We start from the raw sequence: 12,563 nt of genomic DNA, 5'->3' as shown, positions 1-12,563 counted from the left end.
TTATAATATAATAAATTAAATATATTTTTTATTAAAATTAAATGTAATATAAAATATATTTGATATTATACTATAAAATATAAATTTATTATATTTATTTTTAAAAATATTTTTAACGTTATATCATAAAAAATATTGTTAAAAATTTATGATAATAATTTATTAGTAAATATATTATTAATACCGTATAATTTTAGTGTTATAAATTAATTTTAATTAAAAAATTATTTTCTATCATAATTTGTTACAAAATAAGTTGGTATTTCTCGATAAAAGAATATAATAATAATTAAAAAATATTATCACCTTATTTATTTTTTTTATAAAATTTAAATTTTAATAGAGAAACAGAATGAATTTGAATAGTTATAATCAGATTTGGAATGAGTTCGGATTTAAAAAACATAATATTGATTGTAAATTCAGATGAGATTCAAATTTTATATATAAAATACTCGATTCAAATCTTTTTATATAAATAATTAATTTAATATAAAAAATATATTTTATAATAATATTTATAATTTTTAATATATTTTTATTTAAAAAATTAAAATTTAAATATTTTTTAAAAATATTAAAATTTTTAAATAAAAATTATTAATAAAAAATATTTTTTATATAAATTATTAATTAAAATATATAAAATTAAACAAATTCAAATTTATTTAAATAATAATAATAATTAAATTTAAAATTAATTTAAATAATTTAAATTAATTTTTAATAAAATTCAGATAATATTAATATAAATTAAATTTAAATTTAAATAAACCATCAAATGTTAGGTAGGTTAGGTAGGTTTTAATCGTTCCCTAAGGAAAAGTACTCGCACCAATCCGCTCAATTATCACATAATTCCTTAATAAATGACAGCTGCATAATTCCTTAATAAATCACAGCTCAAATCATCATCCTCACAATCATCATCACAGCATTAACTTCAAAATGTAAGCTTAACATAACACTAACCAGATCCAGGCTTCCAAGTTCTAAGGCCATCACCCGCCCAGAGAGAGAGTATGGAGACGAAATAGAGAAATTGCAAGGGAGATGAAAAGACACGAAAAGGGCCAAAAGTGCAAATGATACTTGGCCCTCCAAAACTTAAAAAAAGAAAATTCAATGAATTTTACATTTGTCTCGATTGCTGAGCTCTGAATTCAAAAATGGAAAACAAAAGCTCCTCTGTCTCCCTTTAGTCTCTAGCTTCCCCTTCCCTTCTCCTTCTGCTTCATTTTCCTCATCAAAAACCCTAAATCCCCGTAGATCTCCGGCTATTTTCCTGTCAGTTCTCTTCCCCGTTGTTTTGGTTGTAGATTTGATTGAAATGGTGGCTCAGCCGTTGCATTGTGTCGATAACGGTGAGCTTGGCTCAGTGGTCGAAACTGAAAAGGAGAAGAGTCCCAAAGGAAAAGTTGAGCCGGTAGTTTCTTCTCAAAGGAGGACGAGTGCGAGGATTCAGGCGACAAGGCAGAGAGCCGAGAAGGAGGAATTGGTGAGGAAAAGAGTAGAGTTGTTGGATGAGAGTGAGGAGGAAGGAAGTAATAAAAGGACTAGTGTGTACAGTAGAAGAAGGGTAAATGTAGAGAATGTGAGTGATGTTGTGGAGGAGAGGAAAGAGAGTGAAGATTTTGTGCCTAGTGAAGTGGTCAAGCCTGCGGGAGAAGTAGTAAAAGCAAATTTTGGTGGGCAAAATGGGGTTGTGTGTGGTGGAGGTGGTGCCTCTGAGAAGAGCGTATTTGCTAGGGTTAAGGAAACTCTAAGGTTGTTTAACAAGCATTATCTCCATTTTGTACAGGTTCGTTCTCTTCAGATTCTTAGAACTAGAAATTTTACTATTATTTTCGTGTTTTAGGTCTCCATAATTTTCATGCTTGTTCGGTCTGATTCTTGCTGTGGGTTTAAGTTTAACCTCCTTGCTTGTTATTTATATTCTGAAATTTGTGTGATCCTTGTCTTGCATGAAATTTTGTTGCCACATTCTCTGTGTGCATAGGAAGAAGAGAAAAGGTGCCGGAAAAAACGGGTTGATAAAAAGTCTTCCAGAAGTTCAAAATCAAAGGTTAGAATCCGTTTTCCCCCCTTTTTTTTCTTGTTCATTTGCAAATCTTCGTTGATCTTTACAACACTTGTTATATGCAATGTTGATAAAGGTATTGGTCACAGTTTAATCTGCAATCTTTCAAGTGATAATATGATGAGCTGCGGGGTTATCCAATTGGAGTACCTTATTATTATTTTAAAAACAGAATCACAGAGAGAGCAAGAGCGAGAGCGAGAGCGAGGTTTGTTGTTAGTTCTTTCTTTTTCCAAATAAGAAAAAAAACTTCTCCTATGGATGGAGGGATATTGTAACAGTTAGACCCGGCCCAAACTAATCCAAATAACTTTTATACTCATTTTTCACTTCGCTTCATAATGGTTAACTCAAGTTACAATTGATGTGGGACACTACAATCTACAATCTCCTCTACTCAATTTTACGATAGGTACGACTCTAATACCAATTGTAACAATTCGGCCTAAACTAACCCAAATAACTTTTATATTCATTTTCCACTTTGCTCAAAATAGTTAAGTTATAATCTGTGTGGGACACTACAGATATAATCAATCCTACATCGGAAAGGAAGGACAACCTAGCCTTATGTATAAGCATTTGAGCGGGCTGACTGCTAGCAACATGGCTAAAAAATGAGCTAGGACATAGTGGTCCTTCTAGGTGCATGTTTCTGGATTAATAATTTGCTGAAAGCATGATATGTTCAAATGCTGATTTAGATGAGGTATGGAATGTGCTTTCGAGTTAAGAGTATTTGATTGGTGATATACATCTTGGAGTCTGTGAGAGTGATAATTTGACTTTCATGCCGAAGTAAGATTGAAATGGAATTTTTTGCGTTGCTATGCAATGTGAACATTTTGAGGTATTAAAACAATTTCTATATAATTTGAAGTTATGTTGATATGTTCTTTTCATAATTTCATTTGGAGTTAAATGTTGATATGCTTGTTTGTTGTCTAATTTTTCTCCTTACGTTAAGCTGACTTGTAAATGTGTAGAAAGGAAATGCAATCAAAGCTGATGCTAAGAAAAAGGCCAAGCGTCCTGATTTAAAGGCAATCACTCAGGCAAGTGAACATTCAAATTGTTTAAATCTTAGCCATTTCTACGTCATTATAGTGACAATTGTTTGTTAAATATGACATTGCGAGCTTGGTTCTATTGTTCTCAATTGCTAGTCTAAGCTTGTCATTAGTTGACATATTCTTGTCTTGTCTCCCTTTTGCATTTGCATATGCACTTCACAGGTTGTTATTGATTTTCTAATAATTTTTCTAGATGTATGTAAATTTTTCATGAGGGAAAGATAGTCTTTCACTTTCCAGACTTTTGAGTCTGGTTGGTTGGTTGTTTTTTTTTTTGTGTGTGTAGGGGGGGGGTGTAAAAAACTTAATCTTGGAACTTTCATGTATGAGTTTGAAAATTTTGATGGAGTGTGCATTATAATTCATCGTGGTAATATGCATTAGTATTTTGATTGCAATAATAATGATACAAGGTATGATATCATGGTTTTTGTATTTTCAACTATGAAATAATTTCTTCTTCTATACAAAATGGAAATATCTGCCAGATGATCGATAGTAATGCTGTGATGTACCCGGAGAAAAGGATTGGTGACCTTCCAGGTCTGTAGTTTGCACTTCTATTATTTTTAGCCATTTTCTGCTTCAAACTTTATTGAGCTTTTCAAATATTCAAATATACTTTTTAGCATGCCAAGTAAAATTTAAGCTTGATAAATATTGATTCTCTTTATCCATCTCTTTCATGTTTAGAAATCATGATTGGTGGTTTCAATGGCAGGTATCAATGTTGGACATCAATTCTATTCAAGGGCTGAAATGGTTGCCGTTGGTTTCCATAGCCATTGGCTGAATGGGATTGATTACATGGGCATGTCCTACAGAAAGGTAGTAATCTTGATTACCATAATCATTGTTGTGCTAATCATCATCATATTTTATCAAGAGATCTTAAAAATGAAGATATTGTGATGCACTTTTTGGTCGGTAGCTTCTTTACAGTCAGTAATTTGTACTGAGAATTCCAAACTACTAAACAATTGTTTGAATTGCTTTTTTCAACATCTATAATGATCTTTTTCAAAAAGCAAGTTTTTGGTCTTCAACCTCAATTCTAAGCAAGGCAGAAACCTGATGAATGCATCCGTAAAGTGTAGTTTTGTCAACATTATATTCATTCTTTTAAAGCCCTAATGAAGCATTAAAAGATATTAAAGGGACAAAAGTACACCCCAATCACTAAATTGGAATAAAAGAATATAGAATTTCAATTCCATCACCTCCAATATAGAATTCGTACAAAAAAGATGTCTCTTTGTGAGGGTAAAACTAAATGCACTTGATTGAATTAGCTGATTGTGAAGAATTTGTTTGACATCCAATACCAAAAATCATATGCGTAAGTATGTGCACAAAAGGAGTTTACATGCTTCTACTATCTCATTATTTACAATTCTTGTGTATTTAGCCTTCTAATCACTTCTTTTAGCTCATTTTGCTCATCACATTTCAACTCACCTTGCCTAAAAAAAATGAGAGAAAAAGAGAAAAGAACTCTGAAAAATTCATAAAAACTCCATTCTATATCTCTTTAATGATCTCACAACATCTTCTGAAGTTATCGGTTGGGTGAAATTGTTTAAGTATATTATAAGCTTATTTTATGGATATGTGATGGCATATTTGCATTTTGGTTATGAACATGTTCATTTTAAATTGCAGGAGTATGGTAACTATACATTACCTCTTGCGGTAGCCATTGTTTTGTCCGGAATGTACGAGGATGATTTGGATAATGCAGATGATGTTATCTATACCGGTCAAGGTGGGCATGATTTAACTGGAAATAAGCGTCAAGTACGGGACCAAGTTATGGAGCGTGGTAATTTAGCACTTAAGGTGTGTAATTTAAGTTTTAAATGCCTCTTTATTAATGTTTACATGTTAGGTTGGCTGCATTTTAAATATATATTTAATTTTGATAGAAGTTCTCAACCAAAATTGATATGATTTCAACCTTTTCTAGATCTATTTTATTTGATTTCTTTTTTTTTTTATTTTTATGTAGACCTATGTGAAAATGCATAGATGATCTTCTGTGGTGATACCTGCACACCATCTAGGTACTAAATATACCACGTGTTATAATATTGAACTTGTGAAATTTGGGATTTTTTGTGTTCCCATCTGTATGTCTACTAGCGTGTATTTGCTTGTTGGCAAATCGATGTGAGAATTTGTAATTTATATGAATTTAAAATGTATTGCATTTTTTGTCGATATGGGGGGGGGGGAGAATTTAGCAAAAGGCAAAGAGTGGATTTTTTGTCCGTGATCTCTTTCTAGGCCAGAATTAGTAGTTCATTGGCTCTTGGTGGTTCGGTCTTGAACTAAGCCAAATATTCTTGGTTCAAACTAATTTCATACTATCTCTAAAGTGGTTTCAGCTTGGTTTGACAATTTTGATTTAAGTCAGGCTTTAATGCAAATGAAAAGGAGAGGAATCACCAACAGCAGCCGTCCTACTTGTATTAGGAGGAAGGTGGCATTTGGGTAAGTAAGAGGTTGAGGTTGCTGAGAGTAGACCTGAATAGGAGGAGGACTAAATATTGGTGGTGAAATGCTAGGAATAGGGACAACTAGAGGAATGAAATTTGTGTTTGTGGTGTTTGGAGAAAAACAGGGAGATAATTCCAACGATAAGTAACATTTCTTGAGATAATGTATTGTTGTAATAGGATTATAACATTTATAACCTTTTCGAAGACTAGAATATCCAGAAAGACACAATTGATTATGATTGGAGTTTATCTTTTCTAGAGTATGATCATGAACAAAACAAGTGTAACCAAATACAAGCAGAGACATGTGATAGGGATCTTGAAATGGAGTGAGGATTGTGAAATAGAGAAGACATTTGGTTAATTAAATAGCAAGCAGTAAAAAAACATAACTGTAAAAAAATGAAGAGGAGCATGACAATGTATGAGTGCAGTTTTGATGGGATAATGATTTTTTATGTTTGGTGACTCCATTCTGCTAAGTGGTATATGCATAAGAATTTTGGTGAATTATTCCTTGAGAAGACATGAAATTGGTAAAGGGAGGAGATAATTACTCTTTGGCATTATTGCTGTGCAATATTTTGTTGTAAATGCCAAGCTGATAATGAATCTCAACATATAAGTTTGGAATTATGGAGAACAATCCAAAATGACTTTTCATTAGAGTACCCAAGTGCAACATGAATAATCATCAATATAAACATGACTCGTACCTCATATGTCTAAGTGAACAATATCAAATATAGATATAGCCATATTATTAACTCTCTTGGTAAAGGATGCTCTAGTTTGTTTTCCAAGTTGACACAACTCACACTCTATAGAAGACAATATAAAAAGACGAGGTTCTAATTTTTGGAACTTTGTCAACTCAGATGACTCTAGCGGCTATGGAGAAGATTTGCGGATGCAGTGGAAGTGAAGACTATAGGTGGACCGACTCGGATTGGAGAGGGAGACATCCCTTGTGTCTTAGATCTTGTTCCCATCTCTCTGTCTTGCAAACGTGCGCATTAGAATTTGCCATAAAAGTGACAAAACAATTAAGATTTTTAGTTAATTTGTTAATGAAAATCAAATTGTATGTACATTTGGGGGCAAATGAAATTGAAGTTAAAGAATCAAATGGAAGAGGTTAAACCTTTCCTATTCCTTTAACCATAGCATGTGAGCCATTAGCAAGTGTAACATGAGAGATGATTGGAGGTGGGGTGAGATTAGATATAACGTTCAAATTATTAGAGATATGATCAGAAGCACCAAAAGCAAATATCTATGTGTAAATTGGGGAAGATTTGATCAGCCAAGCGAGAGAGTTATTGGAGTGAGACGGACTAGAAGAGGATGATTGCTATTTAGCAGTTGGATACTGCAAGTATTCACTATAGCCATTGCTAGATATAATTATGGAATTGTATCTTTTAATTGTTGTATCAACTAATGGATGGAGACAATCCTTCGAGATGTGATCCATGTAAGCTACAACACTGTCATTGTTAGGAGATTCTGTTGATAGTGAGGTGGTCGACCATGCAAAGTCTAACAATTGTTTTGAGTATGGCTACTTATTTCATAGTAGATACAACGAGACTTGGAGCTTTTTCATTTCCCTTTTTGAGCAATGTTGTCCCTGTTGATGTCCAATCTTTATGACAAACAAAAGGCTCAATATCATTAGTATTAGTTGTGTTTAAGGAAATGCCTAACAACCGGGTAGAAACGTCATCGAAGGCAGGGATAGTTGAGCTAGTTTTTATCTAGTCTTTGATAGAGTGTAAGTCTTGCTTGAGCCTTATTAAGGCCAAAACCAACTATCAGAAAAGGAAATAAGGGAATGAAACTCAACTTTCAATGTTTCAACCTCTCCTAAATATTTAGCAATATCTTGATGATTTGGTTGTTCATGGACAACCTTATAGATATATTGTATGTCATTGGTTTACCACATTTTGGCTTTAATCCATACTTTGCAACAATCTTTTACAATATTGAAAATGAGTAATCTTGGATCTAAAGAATGCCACAAAAGATTGCATAATTGACCATCAACTTTGATCCAATTTGGTTTGTCTTTAGAATCTATATTAGAAGAATTTTCAATAAATGATCATCATATCTCTATGCCTTAGACCATAATTCAACTGATGTACCCCTTGATGCATAATTTGAATTGTGACAACGTACTACAAGGTCTATATTGTTGGGGTTCTGGACAAACACTTGCTGGAGGCGGAGGAAGGTCCCTCAGTGGGCGGTGTACTCCATTGCCTTCTAGAAGTCTCCCAACTAGAAGCACAACCATGATGCAAAAGGAAGTACTAGCCTTTAAGGCTTTGATACCATGAGAAATAAAAGAGAAAGTGCTTGAGAGTAAAATGAAATAGTAGTAAAAGTAGTGAGAGAAAAAAACAAGCTATCTCCACTATTGAAAGATCCATGGTCCTATGGGTGAAGACTAAGTTAGACAAGTAAAGAAATTACTACAATGAGCATTGGTGGAGAGAGAAGACTGCTGCTTAGCTATTTGGAACTACACATATTCGCTGTAGTATGCTCCACTCAATGTAATAGAATCCGACAACTGAGATTTATTGTCAGGTGGTGGAAACAAGCCATCTCCACTATTGAAAGATTCTTGTTTTTCAGCCATGTCGACAGATCTTAGGGTTTCATGTTACTGTCGCTATATTGCAGAGAAGGAAGAAAACCTAAGTGAGTGGCAGTGCTAATGCATGCCATCAAGCAGAGGCATGTCAGACTGTGAAGTTTCCGGTGTGAAAAGGTGCCGGAGGAGGTGTCACGCGCCGATGCGAGGCTACTAACCCAGAAAGTTATGGCGGTGCGTGTGGCTGGACAACAAGAATTTTGATGTCGGGATTGTAGCAGGTGACTCGCTGGCGACTTCTGAAGCTGTCTAGAGAGGTATTGAGATGAATCTCTCACTGGAGATAGGGGAAAAGAGTAACGGTACTTTTTTCTCCAAAAACAGGGCAGAAAAAGGAAGGAAGAAAATCAGGCGTTTTAGGCTCTGATACCATGAAACAATAGTGAAAAAAGAGAGAGTGAAAAAGGATTGGAGAATATTTTAGCTTCATGATTCCCTTCAAGCTAATTGGAGTACATATAATTGTTTACAACATACAAAATAAGAAGAAAGTTTATAGCCCTAATTGCATCACAATCATATCTCTTCATAATCACAGCAAAGCAGGGATGTTATTCAGGAAGCTATTTATGTTGACATATCTCAACATAGGACAACTTGATTATTCTCTCAAGCTATTTGGGTATTTATAGAGTTAATCAAGGTACAAAAAGGAAGATTACAAATTAGGAAAAGTAGAAATCACTGGACTTATTTACAGGCCCTAGTTAGTATATATTTACAGCAATTAAGGAACGCAATATTCTTGAATATCTTAACAGACTCTTAATCTAACCTGGTTTTTCTCTTTGCAAGTGTGATACCTTATTGTCCAACAATCTAGAACTTTGAAAATGGTCTTTCAATTCCAATCTTGAGCATGTTGCAAAAACACATTTAAAGATACCTCTTCAATAGCTGATTGCAGAAAATATTTCAGAATGACATGTTTACTCTTAGCTAACAAGAAAGGTCAGGAATCATCTTTTACCGGTGGCATGCCACACTGATACCAATGCCAAAAAGTATTGGTTGTCTGTTGTTGATTTAATACTAGAATTGCCAAGTGACATATTGCTTATACCACATTTAATTGCAGAACTGTGTGGAGCAATGTGTGCCTGTGCGAGTTGTTCGTGGCCATGAATCTGCAAGCAGCTACTGTGGCAAGGTTTACACGTATGATGGTTTATACAAGGTAAACTATCTCTCACAAATGAGAGGGTGGCAACGTTGTTATCCCATACCTGAAATGTGAATTTCATTTAAGAGGCTTAAGAAAAGGCTGAAGTATTTATATGTTTCACCATCTCAACTCCTGGGAGATGACACTTGCTTTGAAAATTGAATAGAGTTTAATGGTGCAGTTGATTTATCAACTACTTAATTCATTGGTTTTATTTAAATGGTTTTTGGGAGTAGATTTCCGAAGTTTGGCACAAGGCTTAATGACCAGATTGGTAGTTTTGGTAAAAATGTTTGCTTTAAATGTTTCTACCAGAATGCCTTAAGCCTCACAAATAATTGAACTTGGACTATTTCTCAGCAGAGAGGATTTCTTGTGGTGGTATTGCTCTTTCACTAACAGCTTGGTGCACAGGTTGTTCAATATTGGGCAGAGAAAGGCATTTCTGGTTTTACTGTGTTTAAGTATCGGCTGAGGCGACTGGAAGGACAGCCAACATTAACAACTAACCAGGTTTATATGTTTTCTTTTAAATTGATTACTATTGAATCTCAGCTAATATCTCTTTGCTTTTTTTCCCTGTTGTACCATGAATAAAGGGAAACCATTGTCATTTAAAGTGAAAGCGCCCTTAAAGTGCCAAGAAATTTTATTTCCTGAGGCATCGGTTACAATGCTTGGTGCTGAAAGCATGTAGCCAAGTCATAGTTCACATCATCATCATATTATGATATTGATTAGAAAAAGGGCTCCAAAACTTTGTATGTGCTTCACAATTGGCAAAAAACTGTTGAATAATCTAGTTTTGGAAGCATTTGAAGGCAATTGAAGTGAATACAAGATTGTATAATTAATTTGCTGATATTTCTACCACAAAAATTCATAAGGTGTACTCACTTTTCCTTTTCTTCTTTCAATTCACATTCTTGCATTTGTAAAATCTAGGTACTTTTCTCCCTTATAAAAGGGATAATTCAGGCCCTTTTTTTTAATCATTGATATCTCACTTTGCACTCATTTTTGGCTAGCTTATGATTTAAAGTTGGATTTTAGCAATTGTTGGGTAAGTAAATTCCTCAAATGCCCAAGTGATACTTGGATAAAGTTGCTTTGCCTGGAGGTAGATGAGGCACTGCTTTTTTTAAAATGGGCACCTAGGTGAGTGCTTGGCTTGTCATTGATGGCGCAGGGAAAGATCATCATGTATTAGGTTTTTATTTTTTTAATGTTATTTAGTTTTTTTTAACATGCTATTTTTCTAATATATTTTTCAAATAATCAAATCATTGTTATTTGAAAATGCGTTTTCAAATAACAATGATTTGATTATTGTTATTAGGTTTCTATTTTTTTAATGTTATTTAGTTTTTTTTTAACATGTTATTTTTCTAATATATTTTTCAAATAATCAAATCATTGTTATTTGAAAATGTAACATTTTCTTCAACATGTTTTGAATATGAGAATAGTTATACTGAATTAATATTTTGACAAATTATATATATGACACTTCATATTTGATATCATATTCAAAATTTGACAAGTGGTAAATACAAATTTAATAGAAATACTGAAAATAAAATGAAGTTATATATATATGTATGTATGTATGTTTATTTATATATATTTCTGATAGTAACAATAATAAAATTTGCTAAAAATGATGTTAAAAGTATGTAGGCACTATAATTGGAGTAGCATAATTTGTAATCCTTCTACCTAAAATATTGGTCTTTCTTTTTTTGGTGTTCCAAAATAATAGTCCCATTTTTGTTTAGAAATGTTTTTTAAAATCTTTTCTGTAATACCCTGTATAAATGGTCCATATATATATATATATATATATTTTCCTGGATAATGGCAATTGCATACTAAAATCATTATTTTTGATATTTTGAAAAAAAAATTGTAGCATTGACCATTAATCTGTTTGCATATATAAGAAGTCTATAAGAAGAATTTATTCATTTATACTGAAATTAATTGCCAAAGAAAGTTGTGTAACTTATTGTCATGAATATAATTTACTTTTTTGAGTAAATTATTCCACTAATACATGTATTTAAGGTATATATGAAAGAGTAGGAGAAAAATTTCAGTTAAACTAACGTAATTGCCCTTGCATTAAACTACGTGAAATAGAACTGAGATTATTATTTTGGGGATGGAGTTAATAGTTATTATTTATATTTAAAAGACATAAAAGTTAGAAATCTGAAATAAATAAATAACAATGATTTTGATAAGAAATATTTTGAATTTTAAGTTTCAAATATATAAATTGTGGAATCTTAAACTCGTAGATATGTTGATTTCAGAAATTGAGAATGCAATTTTATCTCATTTTTTTCAAGGTTTTGACTCATGAGGTGGTTGTAACTCTTAGAATTGTTGAATCACACAAGTTAGTTCATTTTAAAAACTATGGGTATATGTAAATGTACTCTTTAAGGAATTTGGAAGTTTGTTATTTTTAAGTTTAATTAATTGTATTTCTTTATATTAATACTTTTAATATTTAATTCAAATTTTTAATGAAATGCTGACCTTCTAGTTGATTCAGTAACTCATCAACCAAATCTCTCTGCTGGGTCAACTATGCTACTGGCTACCATTGGTCATCCTTGACTGACACCAATTATTGGACCTGATGTTTCAGTGACAACCATATTCATTATTTTTATGTAATTTTTTTTAATTAATGTATATTGAATAGAAGGAGGAGGAGTTATTTTAGGTTCAATCTTTTCCATACTCTTTTTCTGAGATATTTTTGCAAAGTACTTTAGATACCATAGAATATTTCTGAGGTGCTTTTTGCATTAGCAACCAAATAATGGAGAAACAAGTAATTTCTCAGAAAATATTTTTTCAAGTTAAGTTGTTTCCTGGAACATGTGGAGCCTAATATTTTGTTTTATAAGTCTGAGTTGTCATATCTCACATTTAATAACTCCTTTGACAGGTCCAATTTGTTTATGGGCGTGTTCCCCAATCAATATCTGAAATTAGAGGGTAAAGCGAATGTATCGTATTAATGAATGGTGCTTGTTGCTTTGCATTCTTATTTCAAAGT

General features: G+C 32.6%; 1 protein-coding gene across 2 annotated transcripts in view; it reads left to right on the top strand.

Moving 5' to 3' along the window:
• Positions 1–896: 896 nt before the first annotated feature.
• The window catches only part of LOC110612972 (histone-lysine N-methyltransferase, H3 lysine-9 specific SUVH4), a 37,828-nt gene continuing 26,161 nt past the window's right edge, over positions 897–12,563 (top strand). The window contains exons 1-9 of one of the 2 annotated variants that reach the window (XM_043956092.1): positions 897–1,801; positions 2,000–2,065; positions 3,067–3,135; positions 3,642–3,696; positions 3,875–3,981; positions 4,816–4,992; positions 9,401–9,499; positions 9,902–10,000; positions 12,453–12,502. In XM_043956092.1, coding sequence (XP_043812027.1) covers positions 1,331–1,801; positions 2,000–2,065; positions 3,067–3,135; positions 3,642–3,696; positions 3,875–3,981; positions 4,816–4,992; positions 9,401–9,499; positions 9,902–10,000; positions 12,453–12,502 — 1,193 coding nt within the window. In that variant the 5' untranslated portion in view covers positions 897–1,330. The remainder of the gene's footprint in view (positions 1,802–1,999; positions 2,066–3,066; positions 3,136–3,641; positions 3,697–3,874; positions 3,982–4,815; positions 4,993–9,400; positions 9,500–9,901; positions 10,001–12,452; positions 12,503–12,563) is intronic. The other variant, XM_021753850.2, reaches the window with a different exon arrangement.

Source organism: Manihot esculenta, chromosome 4, assembly GCF_001659605.2.
Source record: "Manihot esculenta cultivar AM560-2 chromosome 4, M.esculenta_v8, whole genome shotgun sequence".
Classification (NCBI taxonomy): domain Eukaryota; kingdom Viridiplantae; phylum Streptophyta; class Magnoliopsida; order Malpighiales; family Euphorbiaceae; genus Manihot; species Manihot esculenta.
This window is presented reverse-complemented; position numbering and strand designations above follow the sequence as displayed.